Source organism: Triturus cristatus, chromosome 11 (genome assembly GCF_964204655.1).
Source record: "Triturus cristatus chromosome 11, aTriCri1.1, whole genome shotgun sequence".
Taxonomy (NCBI): domain Eukaryota; kingdom Metazoa; phylum Chordata; class Amphibia; order Caudata; family Salamandridae; genus Triturus; species Triturus cristatus.
The window spans coordinates 412,629,692-412,653,472 of record NC_140594.1 but is presented as its reverse complement, the minus strand read 5'-3'; the positions used below and the strand labels follow the sequence as shown (position 1 = coordinate 412,653,472).

The window sequence follows — 23,781 nt, the reverse complement described above, 5'->3', positions numbered from 1 at the left end:
AGGACAGTGAAGTGGTATACTCAGCGGGAATCTTCTTCTGGATAGCTGGAGTCTGTCTTGGGTGCATTAACACAGGGAACACTCAAATTAGGAACATTCTTCTATATATGTGAAGTCACTAATGAAGGTTAGCACAGAGCATAAACATTGTCCTCAGTGGTTGCTCAATGATCTTCATAAAATAGATGGACGGAGTAAGTGTCCCCCGTGAGTTTGAAGATTTTTGATTGGCATATGTGGGTAGGCAAAGGTATAGACAAAGACTTGTTCTGTAAGCAGATGGAGAGTGGTGGTTAATGGAACTATACATCGGATGGGACAGAAAGGGTGGCCACAAAGGTTCAACCTGCTGCATCCATGCCATATTGGTTTGGACAAGCACATTGTTTAAAATTATTTTCATCTAAATGTATTGCATGTAAATCTTATGTGACTATTGGACATCATGAATTAATCTGGGTGTATTGGACCTTTTGTTGGACACCACTGGATTTCAACATTCTTCCTGAAGTGTTTGAAAGTGGTCATTGATGGAGGTGAACAAGTGAAAAGACAGATCAAGGATTCCCATCTATGTGATTGTAATGTCTTCATTGGGAGAGAAGTCATCATGGGAGAGGTGCAAGAGTGAGGGAACGCACCAAGACTCTTAACCTCGGTGGCCGAGGAGTGATAACTCACTGAGATACACATGCTTCTTTTAGGCAGTAACTTTAATCGCTGTGGTTTAGCCGAAATGGTGGCATAGAGTGGATCTTAGCAGCCATGGTCCATGCAGGTTACAGCGATGGGGCCACAATGGGTGGGGGGGGGATTTAGAGGGACGATGCCAAGGGAAAAATAATTATTTATTTAATTTACCCTCTGTATCGTCCCTTGAAATCCCCCCACACACACGGCCCCATCGCTCTTACCTGCACGGACTATGGCTGGATCTCAGTCCTGCAAAACTTACCAAAGTAGCTGAGGGCCACCGGCAGGAAGACCAACCCATGCAGCATCCCTAGTAACGTTATGGTCAGATTGAGGCGGAAGAAGAAGATCTGAATCAGCTGGGCTTTAGCGAAGGCCAGGACAATTATGCCAGGCAGGTTTGTCATGGCCACACCAGCAAACACCTGTGTGGAGAAGAGGGAAAAGTAAATATTTACTGGTGCCAAGACGACCTTGATTCCTTCAATAGTCAAACCAAGGCCATAGGGCTAGTACTGAACCAGATTTTAGGGAACTGCACACATCTAAGGTCAGACTAACACCTCCAAAACACCAGTAGGGTCAGAAAAGAGTTGTTCCATATCAGGTTTTAGCACTGAGACAAGTTACTGTTTCTGTCTTCTCTCTACCACTCTACCAGAGGCACCAGCTTGTCCAGATATCAACTATTTTCTGAAGAGCCTGAAATAGTAACATATGCCAGGTCTTTTCGCATCCATTTGGTAAGTTTGCCTGAATAAAAGGGTGTACAGCATTTCTTCTCTATGAGTGCATCAATTTTATTATGTCAAATTACGTTTCCCCCAAAAATTGATGAATAAATCCAGGTGAAGACCAACAGGCTGAATACTGCTAGCCAAGATCCTCACAATATAATTATCTGGTGGATTTATTAAATGTATTAACTCTTGGGCTGGATAAAACATGGACCTTTGTACGTTACTTACCGCACTGCCCATAGTCACTGTGGCATCCTTAGCTCTTTTCACTTTGGTGGTCTTGACACTGATGGCGAAGGAGCGGGTCAAATGGGAAACAAATTCCACTGAGATACCAACAGCCTGTAGGAGAGAGAAGGGGGTGGTATCAGTTTTCTTATGCAATCCTGCACGGTGCAGATTTGCCATCCGGAGCAATCATTGGGGGGGGGGAAACAGGGGGGGGGGTGACAGAGATCCATAGTGAACTGAACACACATTTAGCATTTCCTAGCAGCTGTGGACAATCTAATTCCCTAGATTTGGTCTGTCTGGGAATATAACTTCCTGTACTTAGTTCTGCACCTGAATTAGGGTTTAATCAGTGTCTTTCTCATATCCCCTCTTTTCTACTTTATGTTTAATTTCCTGCATTGTACTTTAAGTCACGATGAGTCATTTGGGAAATCTTCAGACAAATTGCACATGAATTACACAAGGATCATATGGAAGTGAATAAGAGTTGAATAGGCTCTTTTTAAGACTTGCATAGTGGCCCTGTTAACAGTCCTACTCGAATTTTTAACTCCGTTTGTGATATTTCACTGTTCACTTTTTTGTGATCTCATACTTCATGATTGTCTTGGTTGCCCATTTGCAGCCTGGGAAGGAGGCCTTGCTTACCGTGACCAGGTTGATGAGGGATACTGCATTGTAGTCTATGCTCCAGAGGGTCATAACCCCCACAGTGTCCACCACAATCATGATGATGGTGATTAGATTGATGAAGCCAGAGCGGATATCCATGCCTAGGAGAATGCAGCATACCACAAAGGTGGGGATGAGGCAGATAGACAGGATGATGAGGCCATCTTCAACGATGGTCAGGTACTGCTCATAATACACATAGGTTATTCTGCAAGGTGAGGAAGGACAACAAGTATAAGGATCATGCCTCTTCTTTCCTGCATAATATTGCATTTCATTATTGGAGAGGGTAAATCAATACAGTACCCAATGCTTGTTCCCCTTCCCCCCAGGCAATGAATATCCTCTACCAACTGGTGTGAATTTATGACAAGTACAAAAGTAATCATTTTTTCAATTCCAATAGCATCCATAGCCCTAAATGTGGACAGGGGTTGACATGACCTCTACAAGGTCACCTGTTTCCTTATCTTAGCACCTTCCGTCCTCAGTGACGTTGAGCATATTTTTTCATATCTGTGAACTATTGGTAAAACTTGGGTATTTTCTGCAGCCATGGTGCCTTTTGTCGGCCAGACTGCATGCACTGACCCTCTGCTTATTTATATTTCACCACTTGCCAGGCTCAAGGAATATAAAAAAAACAGTTTTGGCTTGATCTGTCTGAGCTGCATTACATGTGCTCTGAGTGTGTACTGTGCCCACAGTGATCGATTTTCCAATGCACGCCAGAGTAAGGTCTTCTCATCCATCTAAAAGTGAGTTTGGGTCGAAATGGAAAACATATTAGGAAGGTTTCTATCAGTATTTCCTGGAATTGAAGGAAGTTCTCCTGACCATTAAGTTATTAAGTAAAAGGGAGCAAATCTAATGTGGTTGGGCCATGTATCTTGCTCTCTCTTTCCCATATCCAACACAGGGGCATATTTACAAGGGCTCTATCTCCGCTTTTTTGGCTTACAAAGCCAAAAAAGCGGAGATAAACCAGCGCCCAATTTACAAGAAGGTGTTAACATGCATAATCACATGTTAGCACACTTTTCCCCAACGCCTCCCTTTGCATCTCCAATGAGATGCAAAGTGGGCGTTACTGGGCGTAACCTCAATGGACTACCTTGCAAATATCGCTGATGTTTACATCGCGATATTTGCAAGGCAGCCCATTTGATTTTAGCACACGTTAGATTTTGCCGAAAACGGCAGTTTTCGCTCAAATCTAAAGTCTGCAAAACATCCTGACTTAGCCACCCCTAACATAGGAGGTGGATTATGCTGATACGACCCTGTGGGACGTATCAGCAAGGTTATCGCCGTTTTGCAGGGAACATCGCTGGAAAATCAGCGATGTTCCCTGCAAAAGGGCGATAACCTCGCTATCGCTGGAATTATCATCCTCCTGGAGAAACACGTTGTTAATAATGCGCTACCAGGGCGATAAATTCCAGAGATAGCCTGCGATAATATTATTATCGCTAAGCACGGCCAGCGACAATTATCGCTGGCCATTGATGCTATGCCCCTCAGTTCTTGTATCAGGAATGTTTATAGTGCACAGTGGTTAGATTATGAAAAGTCAAGTTAGGTTAAAGGAAGAATCTTAATGAGGTTAGAGCTTTATTTGTGTGTCTATCCCTTTCCCTGCATGGCCTTTTTTGTGTGGCCTAGGCTTTATTCACAAACAATGAAGACCCTCATTCCAAGGCCCAAGCACATTGTGCTAATGCCTACTAACACACCTGGGAACATCTCAACTACTGTAACTAGGAGAAAGTTTAGCAGGGCCTTTCCTCCACATTTTGGGGCACATGCATCATTCTAAATACCGGTTGCTAAGGGGCAAATTCGCAGAATCTGCCCCTTCGCGACTGGTATTTTTGCATTTGGGATGTATCAACCCAAATGCAAATTCGCAATTTAAGTAATCGCAAAATTTGTGATTTCTTAAATTGCAAATGCATTTAGGGGATCGCAAATTACGATTCCCTAAATGCAATGTATCAAGCAATTTTAAATTGTGATTCCGCAATTAGGGATTGGAAATTACCATTAATTTCAAGTTGATGGTTCCCTACTTGGAAACTGTGGCCCCAGCTACTAGAGGATGCCCCCTTTCGTACCACGCTATCTACAACTATCACAAATTACTTCTCTGAGAACTGGAACACAGCTTCCTCCAATCTTTTCGAATGGGATGCACTTAAGGTGGTTATGAGGGTGTGGCAATTGGATCGACAGTGGGGGCTCGGCAGGAGATTCATAGAAACCTTATCCGTATAGAAAACCTAATGACCGAGTTAGAAAACGCTGCGGCAAGGGACCCAGGCAAGATCGCTGTTGGCCCGGATATTGAGAGACAGCCCAACACCCCCCCATATCACCCGGATTAATGTACCTAACAAGGGCATAGCGGTACAAAAGGGGGTGGTGATGGACGGAGCGTCAGAACCAATCAAACACTCACATCCAGTCAACAGATCTGTGTTTGATCCATCACCGTTCTTTAGCCCACTCTGCCACCCCAGTTCAGACATGGCCTTATGCAAATCAGTCTGACCCTGTGCCTCATGGGAACAGTCCAGCCCGAACTGCCAAGCCATGCCTTCCCTAGACCGGAAACAAGCTTCCTAGGACCGGTTTCTGGCATTTCAGCCGTCTTCAGCCAGGCTTGCATGAATCCAGTGGCAAAGTGAGCAAGGGACTCACGTCTGAGCATACCCTGCCAACTTATGGCGAACAAAGCGGTACAAAAGGGGGTGGTGATGGACGGAGCGTCAGAACCAATCAAACACTCACACCCAGTCAACAGATCTGGGTTTGATCCATCACCGTTCATTAGCCCACTCTGCCACCCCAGTTCAGACATGGCCATATGCAAATCAGTCTGACCCTGTGCCTCATGGGAACAGTCCAGCCCGAACTGCCAAGCCAATACCTTCCCTGGACTGGAAACAAGCTTCCAAGGACCGGTTTCTGGCATTTCAGCCGTCTTCAGCCAGGCTTGCTTGAATCCAGTGGCAAAGGGAGAAAAGGACTCACGAACATACCCTGCCAACTTATGGCGAGCAAAGTGGTACAAAAGGGGGTGGTGATGGACGGAGCGTCAGAACCAATCAAACACTCACACCCAGTCAACAGATCTGGGTTTGATCCATCACCGTTCATTAGCCCACTCTGCCACCCCAGTTCAGACATGGCCATATGCAAATCAGTCTGACCCTGTGCCTCATGGGAACAGTCCAGCCCGAACTGCCAAGCCATGCCTTCCCTGGACCGGAAACAAGCTTCCTAGGACCGGCTTCTGGCATTTCAGCCGTCTTCAGCCAGGCTTGCTTGAATCCAGTGGCAAAGTGAGCAAGGGACTCACGTCTGAGCATACCCTGCCAACTTATGGCGAACAAAGCGGTACAAAAGGGGGTGGTGATGGACGGAGCTTCAGAACCAATCAAACACTCACACCCAGTCAACAGATCTGGGTTTGATCCATCACCGTTCTTTAGCCCACTCTGCCACTCCAGTTCAGACATGGCCATATGCAAATCAGTCTGACCCTGTGCCTCATGGGAACAGTCCAGCCCGAACTGCCAAGCCATGCCTTCCCTGGACCGGAAACAAGCTTCCTAGGACCGGTTTCTGGCATTTCAGCCGTCTTCAGCCAGGCTTGCTTGAATCCAGTGGCAAAGTGAGCAAAGGGACTCACGTCTGAGCATACCCTGCTAACTTATGGCGAACAAAGCGGTACAAAAGGGGGTGGTGATGGACTGAGCGTCAGAACCAATCAAACACTCACACCCAGTCAACAGATCTGGGTTTGATCCATCACCGTTCTTTAGCCCACTCTGCCACCCCAGTTCAGACATGGCCATATGCAAATCAGTCTGACCCTGTGCCTCATGGGAACAGTCCAGCCCGAACTGCCAAGCCATTACCATTAATTTCAAGTTGATGGTTCCCTACTTGGAAACTGTGGCCCCAGCTACTAGAGGATGCCCCCTTTCGTACCATGCTATCTACAACTATCACAAATTACTTCTCTGAGAACTGGAACACAGCTTCCTCCAATCTTTTCGAATGGGACGCACTTAAGGTGGTTATGAGGGGTGTGGCAATTGGATCGACAGTGGGGGCTCGGCAGGAGATTCATAGAAACCTTATCCGTATAGAAAACCTAATGACCGAGTTAGAACACGCTGTGGCAAGGGACCCAGGCAAGATCGCTGTTGGCCCGGATATTGAGAGACAGCCCAACACCCCCCCCCCCCATATCACCCGGATTAATGTACCTAACAAGGGCATAGTCCACACTCAACTAGAGATAAACTACGCCTTTTGTAACTATTTCAGTACTCTGTATAGCGAACCTACACATATTAACGACACTGTAGTAGATGACTTTCTCAATGGTTTCACATACCCATGTCTTAAGGCAGACATACAAAAGGAGCTTTCGGGCCCCATTACTAGACATGAGATACGGGTCACTATCAAGGGGCTGAAGCTTAACAAGGCCCCGGGTCTCAACGGCCTGCCTATAGAATTCTTTGAAACTTACTCAGACATTCTAGTTCCAAAGTTAGAAGAGCTATATGGGACAGCCTTAGAGTCTGCTCACCTGCCCCATTCCACCATGCAAGCCTTAGTCATTTTACTCCCCAAACTGGGACGAGACGGTGCGGACCTACCTAGTTACCTTCCATTGTCTCTATTAGCGACCGAATACAAGATCCTAAGTAAGCTCCTAGCCAACCGACTCCTACCCCACCTAACTACCCTAATTCACAAAGACTAATGCAGGTTTCTGCTCGCACGCAGTACCTCCCTAAATATTGGACGCTTACATCACATCATGCAGGCTACCCCAGCGGAGTATGCCACTGCAGGTTGTATAGCATTGGACCTACGCCAAGCCTTTGACTCCATTACATGGGGATACATGTTTGCAGCCCTGCGACGCTTCGGGCTTCCGCCAGAATATCTTCAATGGGTGCGTCTGCTATATACTGGCCCTACTGCAAGAGCTCGTACCGGAAGACATATCTCACGAGAATACACTATACACAGAGGCACACGGCAGGGATGCCCTCTTTCCCCTCTATTGTTTGTCCTTGCCCTGGAGCCGCTAGCGATAGCACTGAGGCAGACTGCTGAACACCTGGGGATCTTAATAGACGGTACCACACACTTAATCTCAATTTATGCCGATGATATAATTATCTACCCACGTGATCTCGATGCCAGGGGGGGACCTCTCCCCACAATCTTTTCCACCTTTGAACGTATTTTGGGGCTGGCCATAAATGAAGGAAAATAGAACGCATTCTATCTACATGACAGACCTTACCCAAACACGCTCTACTTCAGTGATTATAAATTACCAGTAGCCCATCATAAATTTAAGCATTTAGGAATCCAGATATACAGAACAGAGGCGGACCAACAAGATGGTAATCTGTCAAAGGCGATTACTGGCATACACTCCTGTGTATCATTTTGGACATTCGTGCCACTGTCGGTGATGGGGAGGGTTGCAATTTCCAAGATGGTGGTGCTACCCCGTCTTTTGTATTTCTTTGTGAATTTACCTCTTGTGGTGCCTCAGTCTACCTTTTGAACTCTGGATACTTGTCTGGGGGACGGTCCGACGGAGGATTAGCCTCAAGAAACTGCAGTTAGAACCTCATAAGGGTGGATTGGGGGTACCTGACTTTAGAGCCTATTACCCTGCTTGCCAGCTCCAATGGTTGTCTTATTGGGCAGCAGGCCGGAACCTGCAGGAAATAGGGTATGAGAGCGGGGAGCCCTATACACCCTGCTACTACCGAAGGTAAAGTTCCCCCCTGTTGCACCTCTACTACTTAAAACAGCACTTCACTGCTGGAGGAAGGCCCTCCTTTACACCCCAGCTGCAATTCCATATGCTGGTAAGATCCCACTTTTGGGAATAGCGACCGTTGGTGGCAGACTCACAAAGGCCCGGCTAAATGTCTGGGCGAATACAGGTGTAATGGAGGTTGGGTCGCTGTTTGCCGATGGTACCCTCCTTGCTCATGACCCCTTTGTACAGGCCACTGGTGTACTGGACCAACTTTATTTAACCCATGTAGCAGTCTCTCACTATGTTAGGACGACTTGGGCACTGCAACACACTGAACCCCCGCAACACGAGCCAGTACAATCTCTCTACTATATGGGGGAGTGTAGCCATCTTATTAAATGATTATACGTTGGCATCCGGGCACAAGCTTCCATTCCACTCACCGATCTTAGAACAAAATGGTCAGAGACAACCGAAGTTGCACTGACCGATAAAGCATGGAACATCCTAAGCGTGTATCCCGCAATGCCAGACTGAAATTCATACAATGCATGGTGTGTACACAGATCCTACTTAACCCCAAAAATAATTCACTGCATGTTTCAAGACGCCCAACATCCCTGCAGATATGAGAAAGCAGGCTTTACTCACATGGTATGGGCCTGTCCCCACCTTTGTGACTACTGGGGGGGGGGGGGGGTCCGAATGGCACTCAGGGAGACTACACATTTACAGCTCACGGATAATATACTGGAGTGTCTGCTGGGCCCCCGTAAGCGCACAGGTGCTTTGAAGGTTCCACAGCGTTTCCTTGCCCTCATACTGGCCATAAGAGTGATCACCATAAGATGGAAATCCCCCAGATGCCCTACTTTACCTGCATGGCAGGAAGAGGAGGTACGTTGGTGCGGTGCCGAAAGCATGGGAATTAGACGCGAAGAGGCCCACTGGCTGCGTAAGCATCCCAATTCTATGGAATGGGATCTCATGCTGGAAGGGTTTAAAGCACTAGATCTTCACCCTCCACATCTCACTCCTACCCCGTAATGTACCCAGTGCTATGCAATCCACGGTTTAAAGGGTTGCTCTGAGTCCTATACTCACATCCGCTGCACTCCAGTAATACCCTGCAGCCGGGAGTCTACACACATACACAAAGGTCGAATACTATGTAGGAAACGACAGGCCAGGAGGGAGGGTGGTGGGAGGGGGGTTGTATGTTAATGGGGTTGTTTAGTTATATATTACTCTTGGAACTGCACAATATTGTATATCCTGTATGTGCACCCATTTTTTCTTCGCCTTGAGACTACCCTCTCCTAGTTTGGCATATGCTAGCAGTTTTGTTTAATAGTACATGAAGGACATACGTGTATACAATTAGAAAAACACAGAAAATACCAGGTTGTACTTGTCATGACAAATCTGAACTCACTTTGTGGTGCTCAATAAAGTATGTTATAAAAAGAAATTTCAAGTTGATGGTAATTTGCGAAAACTTTGAAAAATGCACTAAAGTGCATTTATGCATTTTTCAAAGTTCCATGTTACACACACTCGCCCTTGGGACCATGTGTGCGCGCAACATGTGGTCACATGGCAATTTCAGGGGTGAATCAGGGTGTCCTTTTGGCACCCTTGAAATTGCATGCGCAATTTGCGAGTAACTATTGGGAACTCACAAATTAAGCATGCAATTCCCTTTCATTCCTATAGGTCTCTAGGCCCATAGGAATGAATGGGAAGCTATTCCTTAATTGCGAATCGCAATTTGCAATTCCCAAATAAGGAATATGTATCACAATTTTTTTAGTGATTCCTACATGCACAAGGAATTGCGATTCCTAAATAGCGATTTCTAAAAAATCGCTATTAAGGGATCGCAATTCTTTATGTTAATGCATGTGCCCCTTTGACCTTAAAATGCTTTTATTGGCGAAACGCGTGGAAAAATGTGGCCCTCAGAACGAGAGGCTGGAGAGGTCATTTAAAATTGTGTGTAGTGGAAGCCCCTCATTAAATCGGCAAATACCTGAAGGAGTAGCTGTTTGTTATCCCTTTGGATTATTAGACAGACCAACATACTGGTTAGATCTCTTTTGCACACCAAGTTGGTTCTTGCATTTTCAAGCTTGACCAGTGTAAGAGCACTGTCACTTCTGATTGCATACAAACCTTTTCAGTAAGGGAAAAGGTGGCTTCAGTGACCTTTTACCTCTAATTTCAGCTTAATGTTATCCACAAAGTTGTCACTTGAGCTACTATGCTTACTTTTTGTAAACATTCTCAATGTTAATTCAGGGATGGATGTCTGCTTTGGTTAAGTCAATTTGAATATATTCAGCAATATATTGCAGATACTATCCTGGTGCCTTCCAGATATAAGACTTTAAGATCCTATAGAATTTTCCATGAACCGGAGGAAGGGGGACTTGATGTGAGATTAAGTACAAGGAACTTGTTGTTGGTTAAATTTCTAGTTCTTTAGTCCCACTACCTTCAAAGTACATTCTCAGCATTCCTTCTCTCTGTTTCGTCAATGTGTAACAGAGAGAGAGATGGGACTGGGGGGCATATCTACAACGCAGTGATAGAAAATTATCGCCGCTTTTGCGGCCGTTGTCGGCCAAAAAGCGGCGATAATTTTATCGCCTAATTAGCAAGCTCACGCTAACGCGTGAAACCTTGCATTAGCGTACGAATTCCTAACGCCCACCTTTGCATCTCTAATGAGATGCAAAGTGGGTATTCCTGACCTGACATGACAGGAGAAATGTCGCTAAGCGACATTTATTTTATCAAGCCCCACGCCATGAAGCATAGCGGCAAGAAAAGTAGCGATAACCCCTGTTATCGCTACTTTCCTTATGCCTGCTTCAGGACTGACTTAGCCATGATATCCTATAGAAGGTGGATATCATGGCTAAGTTTGTGAGGCCCTATCAACAAGCTAACGCCACATTTTGTGAGATTATCGCTGGGTTTCCAGCTATAATCTCACGTTAGGCAGTTAGCGCTAGGATTTTTATCGCTTTTGAGATAAGCGTTGCTAATAGCACGCTATCTCAGCGATAAAAATCCACGCTAGCCGGCGATAATTATCCTAGCGCTAAGTGCGCTTAGCGATAATTATCGCCGGTTGTTGCTGATATGCCCCTTAGATATAAAAGTCAGCAGGCATGTATGTGGCAGATATTGTGTGGACCAGAATGTACATATGACTGGAACTCAAAACTAACCATTTTCCTCCTGGGCAAAGAAGTACCCCAGTTCTCGGTTCTGGGGCTATAGGCACACAGCATGATCGTGCGAGAGGGAAAACTAAGGGCTAGACCTAAAAGGACCTCCACAATGGGTAACTTGAACCACTTTAAGAATTAGGTTGTGTTACAGACATAACAAGACGTACAACATAGCACACCTCTGCGAGCCCACACTCAACAAATTAGCTTCCCACCAAAAAAAAAAATGTGCCTGACTTTGTTAGTCGATAAAGAGAAGATCACACTGGCATGTAAGTCATTTTAGCCACCTAAAATCATTGCAAAATGTACCTTGAGATAATGGAGTTCTTGGAAGCACATGTATGAGTGATGAATTTCACCTTCTGAAAATTACCTGTTATCATTTCACTAGGGTAACTGGAGCTGGGCGGAAAAAATTACATGCCCAGACCCTCTCCATCTGTAAGCAAGTTAATCAGTTTCACTCTTGAAACAGATGAGGGTTATCTGTCTCTGACAGGTCCGTATGAGCATCCTAGGGCCAGACATTCGTAAAATCAGGATTCCAAATCCATGCTCATGTATACAACCAGTTGTGACAAGCCCTGGACACAAAATGAAAATCCATTTTGCCATTGCCTGTTATGGAACTTTTGTTATTAGCATTTTTCTGATTCATCTTAGGATCTTGACATTGCTCAGCTCATATGTCATTATTGTTTTGCCATGCATGTACCGCTGACAGTGACGAAACAGACAGCTATTGCCAGCCTACTGATAACTGAATTTGTTCCGTTTTTTCCAAAATTGACTTGTTTTTGCCACTCAAGAGTAATGATATAGTTTTGGGGGCAGCTGTGTGTGATTCTTCCAGCTGACAACGATCCATGTCCTAGTGAGGTGTACTGGCTCCTGCACCACCAGCGACTCTAGCCAGGACCACAAGGGCATCTCTTGGGCGAGTTTGGTTAGTCTGGAGTACTACCATTGTCCACTGGGGGAGTGTGGGGGCCCCTACCAGGGCAGACCCACCACCCCCGTCGCTGGTGAATCTTATGTGGCCCCCAACCATGATCTACTTCTCTGCCTGCCTCCTGAGATTGTCCCTGCTCTGTAGTTGGCACTGTGAGCCTGATTGGAAGAACTTGACACTGGGTCTAGGACTGCCCATAGCAGGTGACTGGACTTTCCCCAGCATTGTACCCCTGCTTGGATGCAAAGGGAGACAATGAAGACCTATGCCAGTGGCCTGCCCAAAATCTAGATCCATTGAGTGTCGACCCTGGAGGCTCTAGCCCGCATCGACTGACACAGCCTAACTCGGCAGGCCACCGTGGTCAGAGATGCTGAGATCTGGCTCGGATCAGACACTGGCACTACATAAGGCCAGTCAATTGACGTATCAACCTGATGCTAGCTCAACCATTACGTAAGGGCTCTACTGGTGGTCTTACCCCGAGGCAGATCCTCCCACACTCTCTTGCGGCGACTGGTCCATCACCAAACCCTGGCTGCTCGTGCTGGCTTTTTTTCTCCTAGTTGACTGAATGAAGGGCAAGTGGGCCGGTCTTCGGCAGACTCCACTCGACTCTAAGTGAGCTGGAACAGTAGATGCCCTTGTGCCACTAAGCAGGAGAATGTTAATTTGAAGTAACACGGATCAGCAAGAGATGCAATATCACTTCTATCAGAGCCTTTCTCTATATAAGTAACACAAATCAGAAGTGATGCAGCTTTACTCTAAACAGTGCCCTTCCGAACATTGGAATTACATCGTACAGGGAACTCACTGTTATGACGAGCAAACAGAGCCATTGCCATTGACTTATGAAATTACTTAACAGTTGGATACATGTGAGAGACATATTTTGGTTCCAAGAAAGATCACTCATAGTCTTTCTTCTATCCCAGGTCTCTCCTTATCCAGTCCTGATGAAGGCCCGTTTTGATGCTTACAATACACACGCCGCATGTGAGTGTTGAAACGTCGACGTTGTCATAAACTGGCAATACTGAATCTCCATTTTCTAGGCTTAAATGTATAGATTAATCTGGCCCAGTGAAAGAGAGACTGTATTTGGACAGATTGGACAGGCCATATTAAGCATTTATATATGTTATTTGTTCATGTTATTGCCTACCTGCAGGGCATATTTTCACTTTGCACATTTTGAGCACCTATTTTTGAATCTGATGAAATATTGTCATCTGTGTTTTCTTATAATACATGTAATTTCAATGAACTACTCAGACCTATGTGTTTTTGAGATTCATTCTCTCATATGAAATCAAGTTTTACAGCACATCTATAACTAAACTCTATCAAACAGAACCACTTATGTTTATGTACTCCCTGCATTGACCTTCTACAACTGCCAAGCCATGTCTTCCCTGGACTGGAATCAAGCATCCTAGGACCGGTTTCGGGGTTTCACCCCTCTTCAGCCAGGATAGCTTGACTCCAGTGGCGTAGTGAGCACGGGACCCACACCTGGGCATACCCTTCCCACATAGGGCGAACAGCAAAACACACAAGATGATGGACAGAATGTTGCACATTGGCAAAACATTCACCCCCAGTCACAGATCTGGGTTTAATCCATCATTATTCTGCTCACCACGCCACCCCAGTTCAGATATGGCCATATGCAAATCAGTCTTGACCCTCTGCCTCATGGGAACAGTTCAGTCCGAATTGCCAAGCCATGTCTTCCCTGGACCGGAATCAAGCATCCTAGGACCGGTTTCGGGGTTTCACCCCTCTTCAGCCAGGATAGCTTGACTCCAGTGGTGTAGTGAGCACGGACGGCTCTCCAGTACGCCAAAAGAATCACTCCTACGGTCCTCATGCTGCAGGTAACTCATCTATTGGGCTCAAACTGCCCCTTTTTCTGCTGATATGGATATGACAGAGACTTTCTCCCATGGAGAGGCAATACTCGTGCACCAACTGCTCCTCCTGGTGGTCACTGCAAAACTACAATAAGACCTGACACCAAGGCAGGTATATTGGAGTGGTGGGTCTACTAAAAAAAAATCATTATAATCTATGTATCTGTGTCCCACCCCAGACACCTAATCTGGCCCTCTAACCACTTTAAACTGTGGTGTTAAATTTCCCCCTAGGCATCTCTATTATCAGGGGCGATTTGAACGCTTTACCTGACCCTAACAGAGATGCCGCAGGGGCTCCAACACTGAGCAGACTAAGTAAATCTAAAATCCTGATGGCATGGATGTCCTCAATGGGACTATGTGATGTCTAGAGGACATGGCATTCATAGGATAGGAAGTAAACCCACACCTCCAATGTCCATAAGAGACTCTCTGGCAACTGCTGCAGCTGTCCATCCATGGGGCATTTCTGATCACTCCCCAGGGCTGGTCCATTTTGTAATTATAGCCACACCCAATGCTCCAAGTACCGAAATAAGGACTTTCAAGCCTATTTCGATATAATCATGACTTAGTCGCCTCAATGGGCACACTATTGGCTACTGTGAAGGCCACCATCAGAGGGATTGCTAGAACCTAACTCTTCCACAAAGAAAGAGATAACAGCGTCAAATTGCTAACCCGAATGCCCCATCTGGAGCATCGATGTCTGACTGATTCGTCCTCAACTCTCCTGCACCAATTGGAGCTGACAGTACCTCGCTACACTAACTCTCCTTGGAAGAGTCCCACCAGTGTTAGAGAGCTTCGACCAGAAAGATCTATGAATACAGAGATAATTCTGATAAACTACTCTACTGCCTGGCCACCAGAGAGATGACCTCTAGGATATTCCCTGAGATCCAGAACCACTCCAGTGAAAAGAAATGTATAGCTACTAGTATCGCAGCAACGTTAATGGAATACTACCAAGCCCTTTATGCTAACAAATGCGCTTCCTGAATGAATAGTTCAGGTTAATCCTGGCTGACATTCTCCTTCCATCACTGGCACTGTCCCAAGCAGCAGAACTAGAATTACCACTTAACAGAGAAAGAAATAGGGTATGCTTTCCAAACTATGAGCGCAAGTAAAAGTGGTGGGGCAGCGTAGGGAAGAAAAGAAGGAAAGATTACTTACTTGCCGGCTGCCGCCTCTATCCTATTCTGCCCCTGTTAACTCCCGGCAGTGCACAGACTCCTAAAATCCCCAAAGCCTATCATGACACTGCTGTCATCCTGGTAATACTATTACGAGAATGAGAGAAGCGTCTGGATTGGTCTGAGCGGCCTGGTTTGGTACTCAGACAGGGTCTGGGAGCCTGTGTCTGTTCTCCACCCTGCTGTGCAATACAACCTGGCTTGGAGAAATGCTAAGTGTGCGTGTCGATTTGGCCGTTCTAAGATGGCCTGCCAAACCGACATGCACTCTTTTGGTGCCCATCGCTCCTCCTCCCTTCTCTGTCAGGATACCCCTGCCTCACCCTGCCCTTAACTGTCTCAGTGCTGAAAAATAAAATGATATTAACATCGTTTTATCATTTTATTTTTCCTGTTTGCACTGCTCTGAGAGCAGTCTGGTGACGCTCCTCTGCCTTAATGGAGGAGCCACCGCTCTTAAGTACAGACTCCTCACCTCTTAAATCTCTACACGGAGGCTGAGGCCCAAGGCGCGTTCACCTCAGAATTTGATTTAGCCACCATAGTGATCATTCATAAAACAGGACGTCCTGTGGACAAATGCTCCTCCCACTGACCTATCTCCTTGATTAGCTCAGGTATTAAGATATTTGTAAAAGATCTCGCCAATAGGCATCTTCCCGTACTACCCACCCTTATCCACTCATACCAATGTGGCTTTATACCTGGCCACAGTACCGGCCTCTGCATCAAATGCCTTCAAATTGCACTAGCTTGCCTCCACTCCAGATGTGTCGCTTTCTGAGATACTATAATCTCCTTTACTGACACCTATCCACCCAAGTGCAGATCAATGAAGTGCTCCCCCACCCCTTTTCTATCCATAAAGGTGCTGCACCTATAGATCATCCTCTTTGCCCTTGCTATTCAACCTCTAGCCTTCTTCCACAGGCGTGATGTGAAAATACCAGGCTGGGGTTGAGGGGAGTTGAAACGGGTAAAGTGGCTGTATGCGCTGACAACATACTATTACATCTGACAAATTCCCAAGTATCAGGACCACATGTCTTGCAGCTCTTGGATTTATACAACATAGCCTCTGGATTGTGAACTAACATGTCCAGATCTTTGCAGGTTCCACTTAAAGGTGACACGGACAGCATCTCCTGGCAATCTACCATTCCAGCCAAGCAGCTTACCTTCCTTTACAGCATACTCATTACACATAAACTAGGCCTGTCCTGGAGTCTTAGCCTTTCTCACTTCCGACCAGAATGAAGCAAGACTTTCAAAAATGGACTCAGCTCCCACTCCATATATTTGGCAGGATTTCTTTGTTTAAAATGATGATTCTCTCCCGATTCCTCTATATTCTGCAAAATGAGCCTCTTGGGCAGACTGTCCACCTCACTGCGCCCTAGACAAATGTTGTCAAACTATAAGATGAAGGTTTAGGTAGGGCAAACATATAATGCTGTTACTGGGCCGTGCAGCTCCTGGTAGTTAAAGACTGTCTGTGTGGCAGATGGAGAGATCCGATGTACCGTTCAGAACGGTCACTTATAGGCCTCAACAATATCCTGGTTACACTATACGAGGAGTCCCTCCCCAACGCCTTCCAGAGCCTATCAGAATGATGTTCCTGACCTGGCGGCTGCCGCTATGTATGATTGACTGGGGAAAGATACCTACACAGTAGACTCTTCTGCGTAAAGAGAACTAGCTGAGACACGCTGCTCTGGAGGGGTTCACTAAATGGGACAAGTTGGTATTACAAACCTGGGAAATATTTGGCAGGGGCAGACTACGCTGTCCTTCCAAGACCTTCAGGCCCAATTTGCACTCTCCAAAACTCAAGTTCATAAGAATCGACAGCTGCGCCGTGCTCTAGCAAGGCACCAATGGGAGATAGCGGACCTCCCTGAGTATAGACCACTTGAAGCCAGTCTCGTGATTGGACAACTGGGGAGAGATGGGGTTACCCAAATACACAGATCCTTAATTATTAAAGACCCAGACAGGTTCACAGCCCACAAGCAGAAATGGGCAGATCGGTTGGATGATGCTGACTGGAGAGATGCCAGGATAGCTCCCAAACTATTTCCATCCCCTTCCGCCTCAGGCTGATCCAACTAAAATACCTACATGTAACATACATGTAATATACATCACACCTTGACACCTCTGGTACACACACAAGATCCATACTTTAGCCTGCTCTGCTGCATGGACCAGGATGCAGATTTCTTTCATGTGGTGTGGTTGTGTCCCTTGATTGCGATGTACTTGCAGGCTATCGAAAGAGTCCTCACGCGGGTATTAGGGACATTTGTGGAAATATATCCCAAAATAGCCCTACTGGGTATCCTAGAGGATTTAGGCGACACCATTGGGGAGCATACACTGGTAGGACAAGCCACAATGTTGGCATTTCAAGACATTACTCGCAATTGGAAATCTCCACCCCCAAAACATCGGAATGGAAGGCAGCCATAGGTTGGTGCATAAAGCAAGAAGAACTGGTCTACCGAGTCAGAGGCTACCCCATTAAACACCCCTAAATAGCAAGAAGAACTGGTCTACTGAGCCAGAGGCTACCCCATTAAACACCCCTAAATATCGGGATATTTGTGGGAATACTTCAGACTGGGTTACAAGCACTGTGGTATCTGATGCAATGATGTTTGCAGGGATAAGTGATTGTAAGTGGGATGAGCTAAATGAGTGCCTTGTTTGGTTGCATTTGTGCGGTTCTTTGAAAAGAAACTCAACAAAGTTGGTTTATAAAAAAATTGCTAATTAGCCTCAAGGCACCATAGTCACTCCCTGCAGAACCATGGAAGTCATGAGAGGCTGAGTTTGAGTAATGTATGAAGTATGTTTGTGTGTGTGGTTGTAAGAGTGAGTGCGATGGGCCTTCCCCAAGTATTGTAGTGTATTGTAGCATTTGTGTAGCGCTTACTAGCCCTATGTGAATCACTACAGCGTGTAACCACTTGAAGGGTGTGTGGTTGGAAGGGTGGTGTTATTGTTTTGAGCCTATATGGGAAGTGTTTTCATGTCACGTGTGATGACCAGGAAGGTTTGGCTATCATGTTATGGGACAGCGCACATGGCATTATAATTGGTAAGGGTATGTGAGAGATAGACATGCAAATTATAATTGTAATAAGGGCTAACCAGCTAAACCCCAGGGGCAGCGAGAGGCTGTTTGCCTGTATATCAAAATAGGGGTCCTCCGAAAGGGCCCATTAATCTATATGGAGACTTGCGCCAGGCAGAGCTGCTGTTGAATAAGTAAAAGTATGCCTGAATATCTATTTATTTAGAGGCGAGGATACTGCCCACTGCTGACTAAATGCTTCCAATGAAGGAGGAAGGGAATGAAATCGCAGTCAAGGCTGGCAACCTGAACAGGACCTACACAAACTTTAAAAGGCCCATTTTCTTCCTACTTCTGCTAGGGCAGAGGAAGTCAAACTTTTTAAGCAGGAGTTCACATCCCAAACCCCTCTCAAGCTCCAAAAGGGGTATAAGCCAGGTGCGGCTGGTACAGGTAAGAGCGATGGGGCAGGGTGGGGTGTAATGGTAAGTCAACAGACAACACTTACCTTGTGCTCGCCGCATCGTACCTATGCTGTCGTCTGTCGACTTATCCTCCCACCCCGCCCCACCGATCTTACCTGTGCCTGACATAAGCACCAATCGGGCGAGCTCTAGTTGGGTTGTGACTCAGACCTCAGCTAAACTGGCACCCTGCAGATGCAAGGGTAAGAGACAAAGAGCCTGGTAGGTTGATGCCCGGGTAGCACACAAGTGAATTAACCTGTCTTGTGTTAACTTGCTGTCCTCACTCCTCCATCAGAGCCTAACTATTTTCTTAGATCCCAGAAACTCTTATTTCTTTCTACTTTGGATACAAAAGCATCCTCCCAACCGTCTAGGACTCAGAGAACAACTTCCATTTTCATTATTAGTAGTGAAAGAAAATACCAAGTGAGCCCCCGCTCATTACTTTCACCTGTGCTTTTCAGTCCAATAAGGACCCGGCTGCAGTGTATCTAAGCGCTAGAAACCTCTTTACTCACGTGTAAGGGAAGACTTCAAAATTTGGGTCTGTGCCGGGCACCTGCCTCGCTGATCGAGTGATGTTGGCTGCTAGCTCCCGGGCAACTTTCAGAGCTGCTGTGTACTCTTGGGAGTTTTTAAGCGGGGTGTGATACGCCATGAACCTGGTTGCTGCGAAGACAGAAGCAGAAATCAATAGCATTCTTTTGCTGAACTTTTACATTTCAAAACAAACTTTGATGTGTCATATACGCACAAAAAACAACCACCTGATTGATTCAGAGATCGGTAGAATTAAGACAAGTAGGTGGGTTCTCTCGTTCATAAAAATTGTGGATTAATAAACTAAAACGTGGAATAACAAATACATTCTTAATGAATTATTTCATCAAAATTTCAAAGTAAGTTATTTTCCAGGATATTTTCATGGGCGATGTTTGTGGCACAATATGCTCAATCGATCTTTTGTACGTGTAAGCAACTCTAAACAAATAAATTCCCTTGACAATAATTTAGTAGTAATTGAATTGCGTTCCCTACTATTAACTTTTTCGGTCCGGAATACATTTTCGTATGTAGAGGTTCCTCTGGATACGAAATTGTATTTCAGGGGGTCGTCCACAGGAGAAATGGTGAGGATCATTGACCAGGACCAAGCCAATTTTAATAGTTAGAGGTGAACGGGGTTACCAGAAATCAAGAGACTTCCTAACATGCCGGAGACCCTGAAAGATTTATTTGACTCTTTTCCATATGTCAGCTGGCCTCTGATTGGCCAGTAAGGCTGGTGAAGTATTTGGCACATGTTTAGCCTCTGAAATATTACGCTTAAATAAAGGAGAGGAACAATGAAACCTGCTCTCCAATCCACGGCAGTGACCTAAAAAGGCAATGATGGACAAAGACCGCTAGTCTAAAGAGATACGTTGGAATGGATGCTGTGAAGGTTGTATGACCGAGCCCCGTATGCATTTACCCTGCCTGCCTTTTCAACACTGTCACGACTGCAACATTACCACGCGTTACTTTACCACGCAAGTAGTTCCAACGACTTGCCTTAGGGGGCGCTGGCCTTTGGAATAGTATACATTACTATCCCAACTCCAGTCCACACAACAGTAGGGAAGGTGTCGGACTTACACATCCAACAACAGTCCAATACCGTGACCCTAAAGCAAGTGGTCATAACTGCTTGCATGGTAAAGTAAAGCGTGGTAGCATCGTAGTCAGGGTAGTGACTGCATTGTAAAGGCAGGCCGTTGTTGTGACTGCAGGGTAAAGGATGTTTCCCTGCTGTGAATAGCCAGGTTCTGAGGTGCTTGTAAAGGACCAAATGTCTAGATAAGTGATCAGCGATGGAGACGGGGCACAGTCTTGCCGTAATAACGGGAATCCTAGGCCAGTGCATTTGGCCTTGTGAGTTTTAGGAGTGACCAGCTGGTGAGTAGAGGCTAAGCATTTCTGGAAAGGATGTATGAGGTCAGTGATAGAGTTAGCCACATGCCAGGCTTGCTTGTGAAGTGCCTGTGAGACTTGAGTCGAGTCAGTCGGACTTGCATTAACAGACAGCAGCATGTGGCCTGTTTTGGGTTTTACCTCTGATTTCATGTCTGTTATTTGTAGAGTTGGAGTCGCCGGCCAGCCTCACGGCGCTATCATAGGCTCCCAATCCTCTGCAAAACAGGAAAGGTAAATCGTTAAAATACACTAGTAGTCAGCAAGTTGATAAAATGCTACAGTTGTATGGAGAATTACACTTTGAGTGACTAGAAACCTATACAACTCATAAATCATTTCCAATGGTTGAAGCCTATGGTGAACTCAGGGCGGCTAAATCGAGGCTTTTGAACTTCCCAGAGTTGAGAGAGACTGCGCACCTACCCCTTGGGGCAGTTCAAGTTGGGCAGGTCACCGAGGAACAGAGGCAGATATTTGTTGAACTCCATGACGTTGGGCCGCACCGCCCCAGTGGTAGGTTTCAAGCACTTCTGGATGCAGCTCTGGGAAGCTGTAAGGGGAGAGAGAATAACAAACAGCGGTTCAAGGTAGGCTCTGTCCAGCAGGTATGTGTACATGGAGGACAGAGGCAATCCAATGCTGGAGGAGTTCGTGAGTGTGAGCGCATTTCATTGAAATGTTTGTCTGACAGGTAGAAACAGCCATTCACATGTCACGTTCTCCTCTGAAGGGCACATAATGATGTGGCAGAGGGTGCCACGTCAGGCCAATGCCTCAGAAAGGTTGGCAGAGCTGGGGCACAATTAATCACCAGGCAGGCTCTACTCTGAAATGCAGCAGTACTGGCGAAGATGCAGTCACATACCAGAGCCACTTTTGAAGGGACAGTAGGGTGGGGGACAAGCCACTTTGATGATAGACTTACCTCTAAAAGACCCACTTAATCTGTTTCATTCCATCTTTTCTGTCTTTCAGAGCTTCTTGGCAAATCTCAAGATTTTTCCAAGGTTTATTAAAAGCAAACCCTGACTCATGACTGATTCTGTTCAAGTACTATTGGACCTTCTTATCGCAGTGGCTGGAATGGAATCTCTCATTACTCGTCCATGCACCTCTATCCTCCAACCCCCTCCCACAGATGCAAGGTAAGGGACTCACAGCTGGTGGAGGGGCAGAACTGGCCTTTATCTGGTCCAAAGAGGTGTTTGCGGCAGCAAACTGATGCGGGGTTCAGCCAGTCCATAAAGTCATCCACCCATGACGAGGCCGGAATTGCCAAGTAGGTCCTGCGAGACATGGGCAAAGCAAACATTTATTGACTAACAAGATCACTTTTCTTTTGCAGTTTGTCTTAATCTATTTTTTTTATTTATATGTATAGAAAGTACCGCAGTGGTTTAAAGTCGGAAATTTAGTGAGCTGCATGCCATATATGAACCTTCAATTTTATTTGTATATTTTACTTCATTGAAGGAAAATTTATTCTGACTTTTCAAAATCAGGGAAAAGAACAGCAAGCATATGATAACAGTAGCCACCTTCTCGAATCATGCTTATTAGAGAGGACACAGGCGCCAACTATTAGCACGTTGGCCATCTTACTCGTCACAGGCCGAACAGCATGTTGGTCATTCATGTTTATTAAAAAGCCAACCTCTCTAGCCCTTTATATTTAACTGCAAATTTTCACTTATGTACTTGCGCTGAAAAGAATGACCTGACCTGATCCTAGAAGTATGCAATGGCTGTTTTTCCTTTGATTTGAACTTTGCGCCGGAAGATAGTCACTGCTTTATATCAAGCTAAGTTCCTTTATTCAAAATTAATTGTGCCTCATTCTTTTTTCACGTTTTGTAATGCGCAGCATGTATCAGGTATAGGCCAGGTTTCTGCAGGTCTCTTGTAAGTAACTCTAGAAGCCAACACGCCTTCTAATTTCTTGTTGGTTGAAGTGGGACTTACTAAGCAAGTTAATATTACCAAGTCCTGGCACTACTGCAGAGTGCTGACTAGTACACATGGTGGTTGGGGTTTCTCTGGATGTAGAGCCATTTGCCTGATGCCTACTAGTCTTAGGGCCTCTCTCTGTGTTGGTGCAGCAAGGGTCCTACCAAACAAGATGCCCAGCAAATTCCTTCCCATACATCATGTCTCTTTCTTCTCAATTTCTGGAGAATTTAGGGGCATATTATCAAGCACAGCGTTAAAATTATCGCCGCTTTAGCGGCAGAAAACTGCCGCTAAAACTGCGATAATGGGCTTGATAATATGCCGCAGAGAATTCCAATAGAAGCCCTTGTTGACACCAGAACATGGGCTTCTATGAGAATTCTCTGCGGCATATTATCAAGCCCATTATCGCCGCTTTAGCGGCAGTTTTCTGCCGCTAAAGCGGGCTTAATTTTAACACAGTTTCTTGATAATATGCCCCTTTGATTCTTCTCCCATTCCAGCAAATAGTTGGGGGCATGGGGGTTGAGTACTGGAGCTTAAGAGGGTCTGTAGACTATAGTCTTTCTCCAGTCCAAATGGTAAGGGATTTGGGATTGTTGTGAGTCAAGACTTTGCCAAGCAATTTCATGAACCTCCTTCCCTTGAGTGAATACCCTTCGCAGAGTTGACCGCCTTTGTCAAAGCAGGAGCCATAAGGTCAGGAAGACCATGGCCGGCAAACAGAAATGTGGTTCTTATAAGTTCCTAGCTGATTTTCAGTCATTGTTCTGTTGCTGAGTGCCACATTACAATATATAGTATTTGCTTCTAGGACAAGACGTCACATATTGTCAAAGTTCTTTTAGTTCAGGTTT

At 45.7% G+C, this 23,781-nt stretch overlaps 1 protein-coding gene and 1 long non-coding RNA gene across 2 annotated transcripts in view; one reads left to right on the top strand and one right to left on the bottom strand.

Annotated features, from left to right (window-relative positions):
• Positions 1 to 23,781, bottom strand: part of NPC1L1 (NPC1 like intracellular cholesterol transporter 1) — a 163,615-nt gene that overhangs the window by 5,254 nt on the left and 134,580 nt on the right. Inside the window, 7 exon segments of the mRNA XM_085636098.1 lie at positions 956 to 1,118; positions 1,662 to 1,775; positions 2,316 to 2,547; positions 19,537 to 19,687; positions 21,113 to 21,189; positions 21,398 to 21,524; positions 22,133 to 22,260. Of these exon segments, the coding sequence (XP_085492224.1) occupies positions 956 to 1,118; positions 1,662 to 1,775; positions 2,316 to 2,547; positions 19,537 to 19,687; positions 21,113 to 21,189; positions 21,398 to 21,524; positions 22,133 to 22,260 (992 nt within the window).
• The window catches only part of LOC146784336 (uncharacterized), a 225,014-nt gene that overhangs the window by 200,908 nt on the left and 325 nt on the right, over positions 1 to 23,781 (top strand). The window contains exon 5 of the long non-coding RNA XR_014970914.1: positions 21,950 to 22,119. This is a non-coding gene — a long non-coding RNA (uncharacterized LOC146784336). The remainder of the gene's footprint in view (positions 1 to 21,949; positions 22,120 to 23,781) is intronic.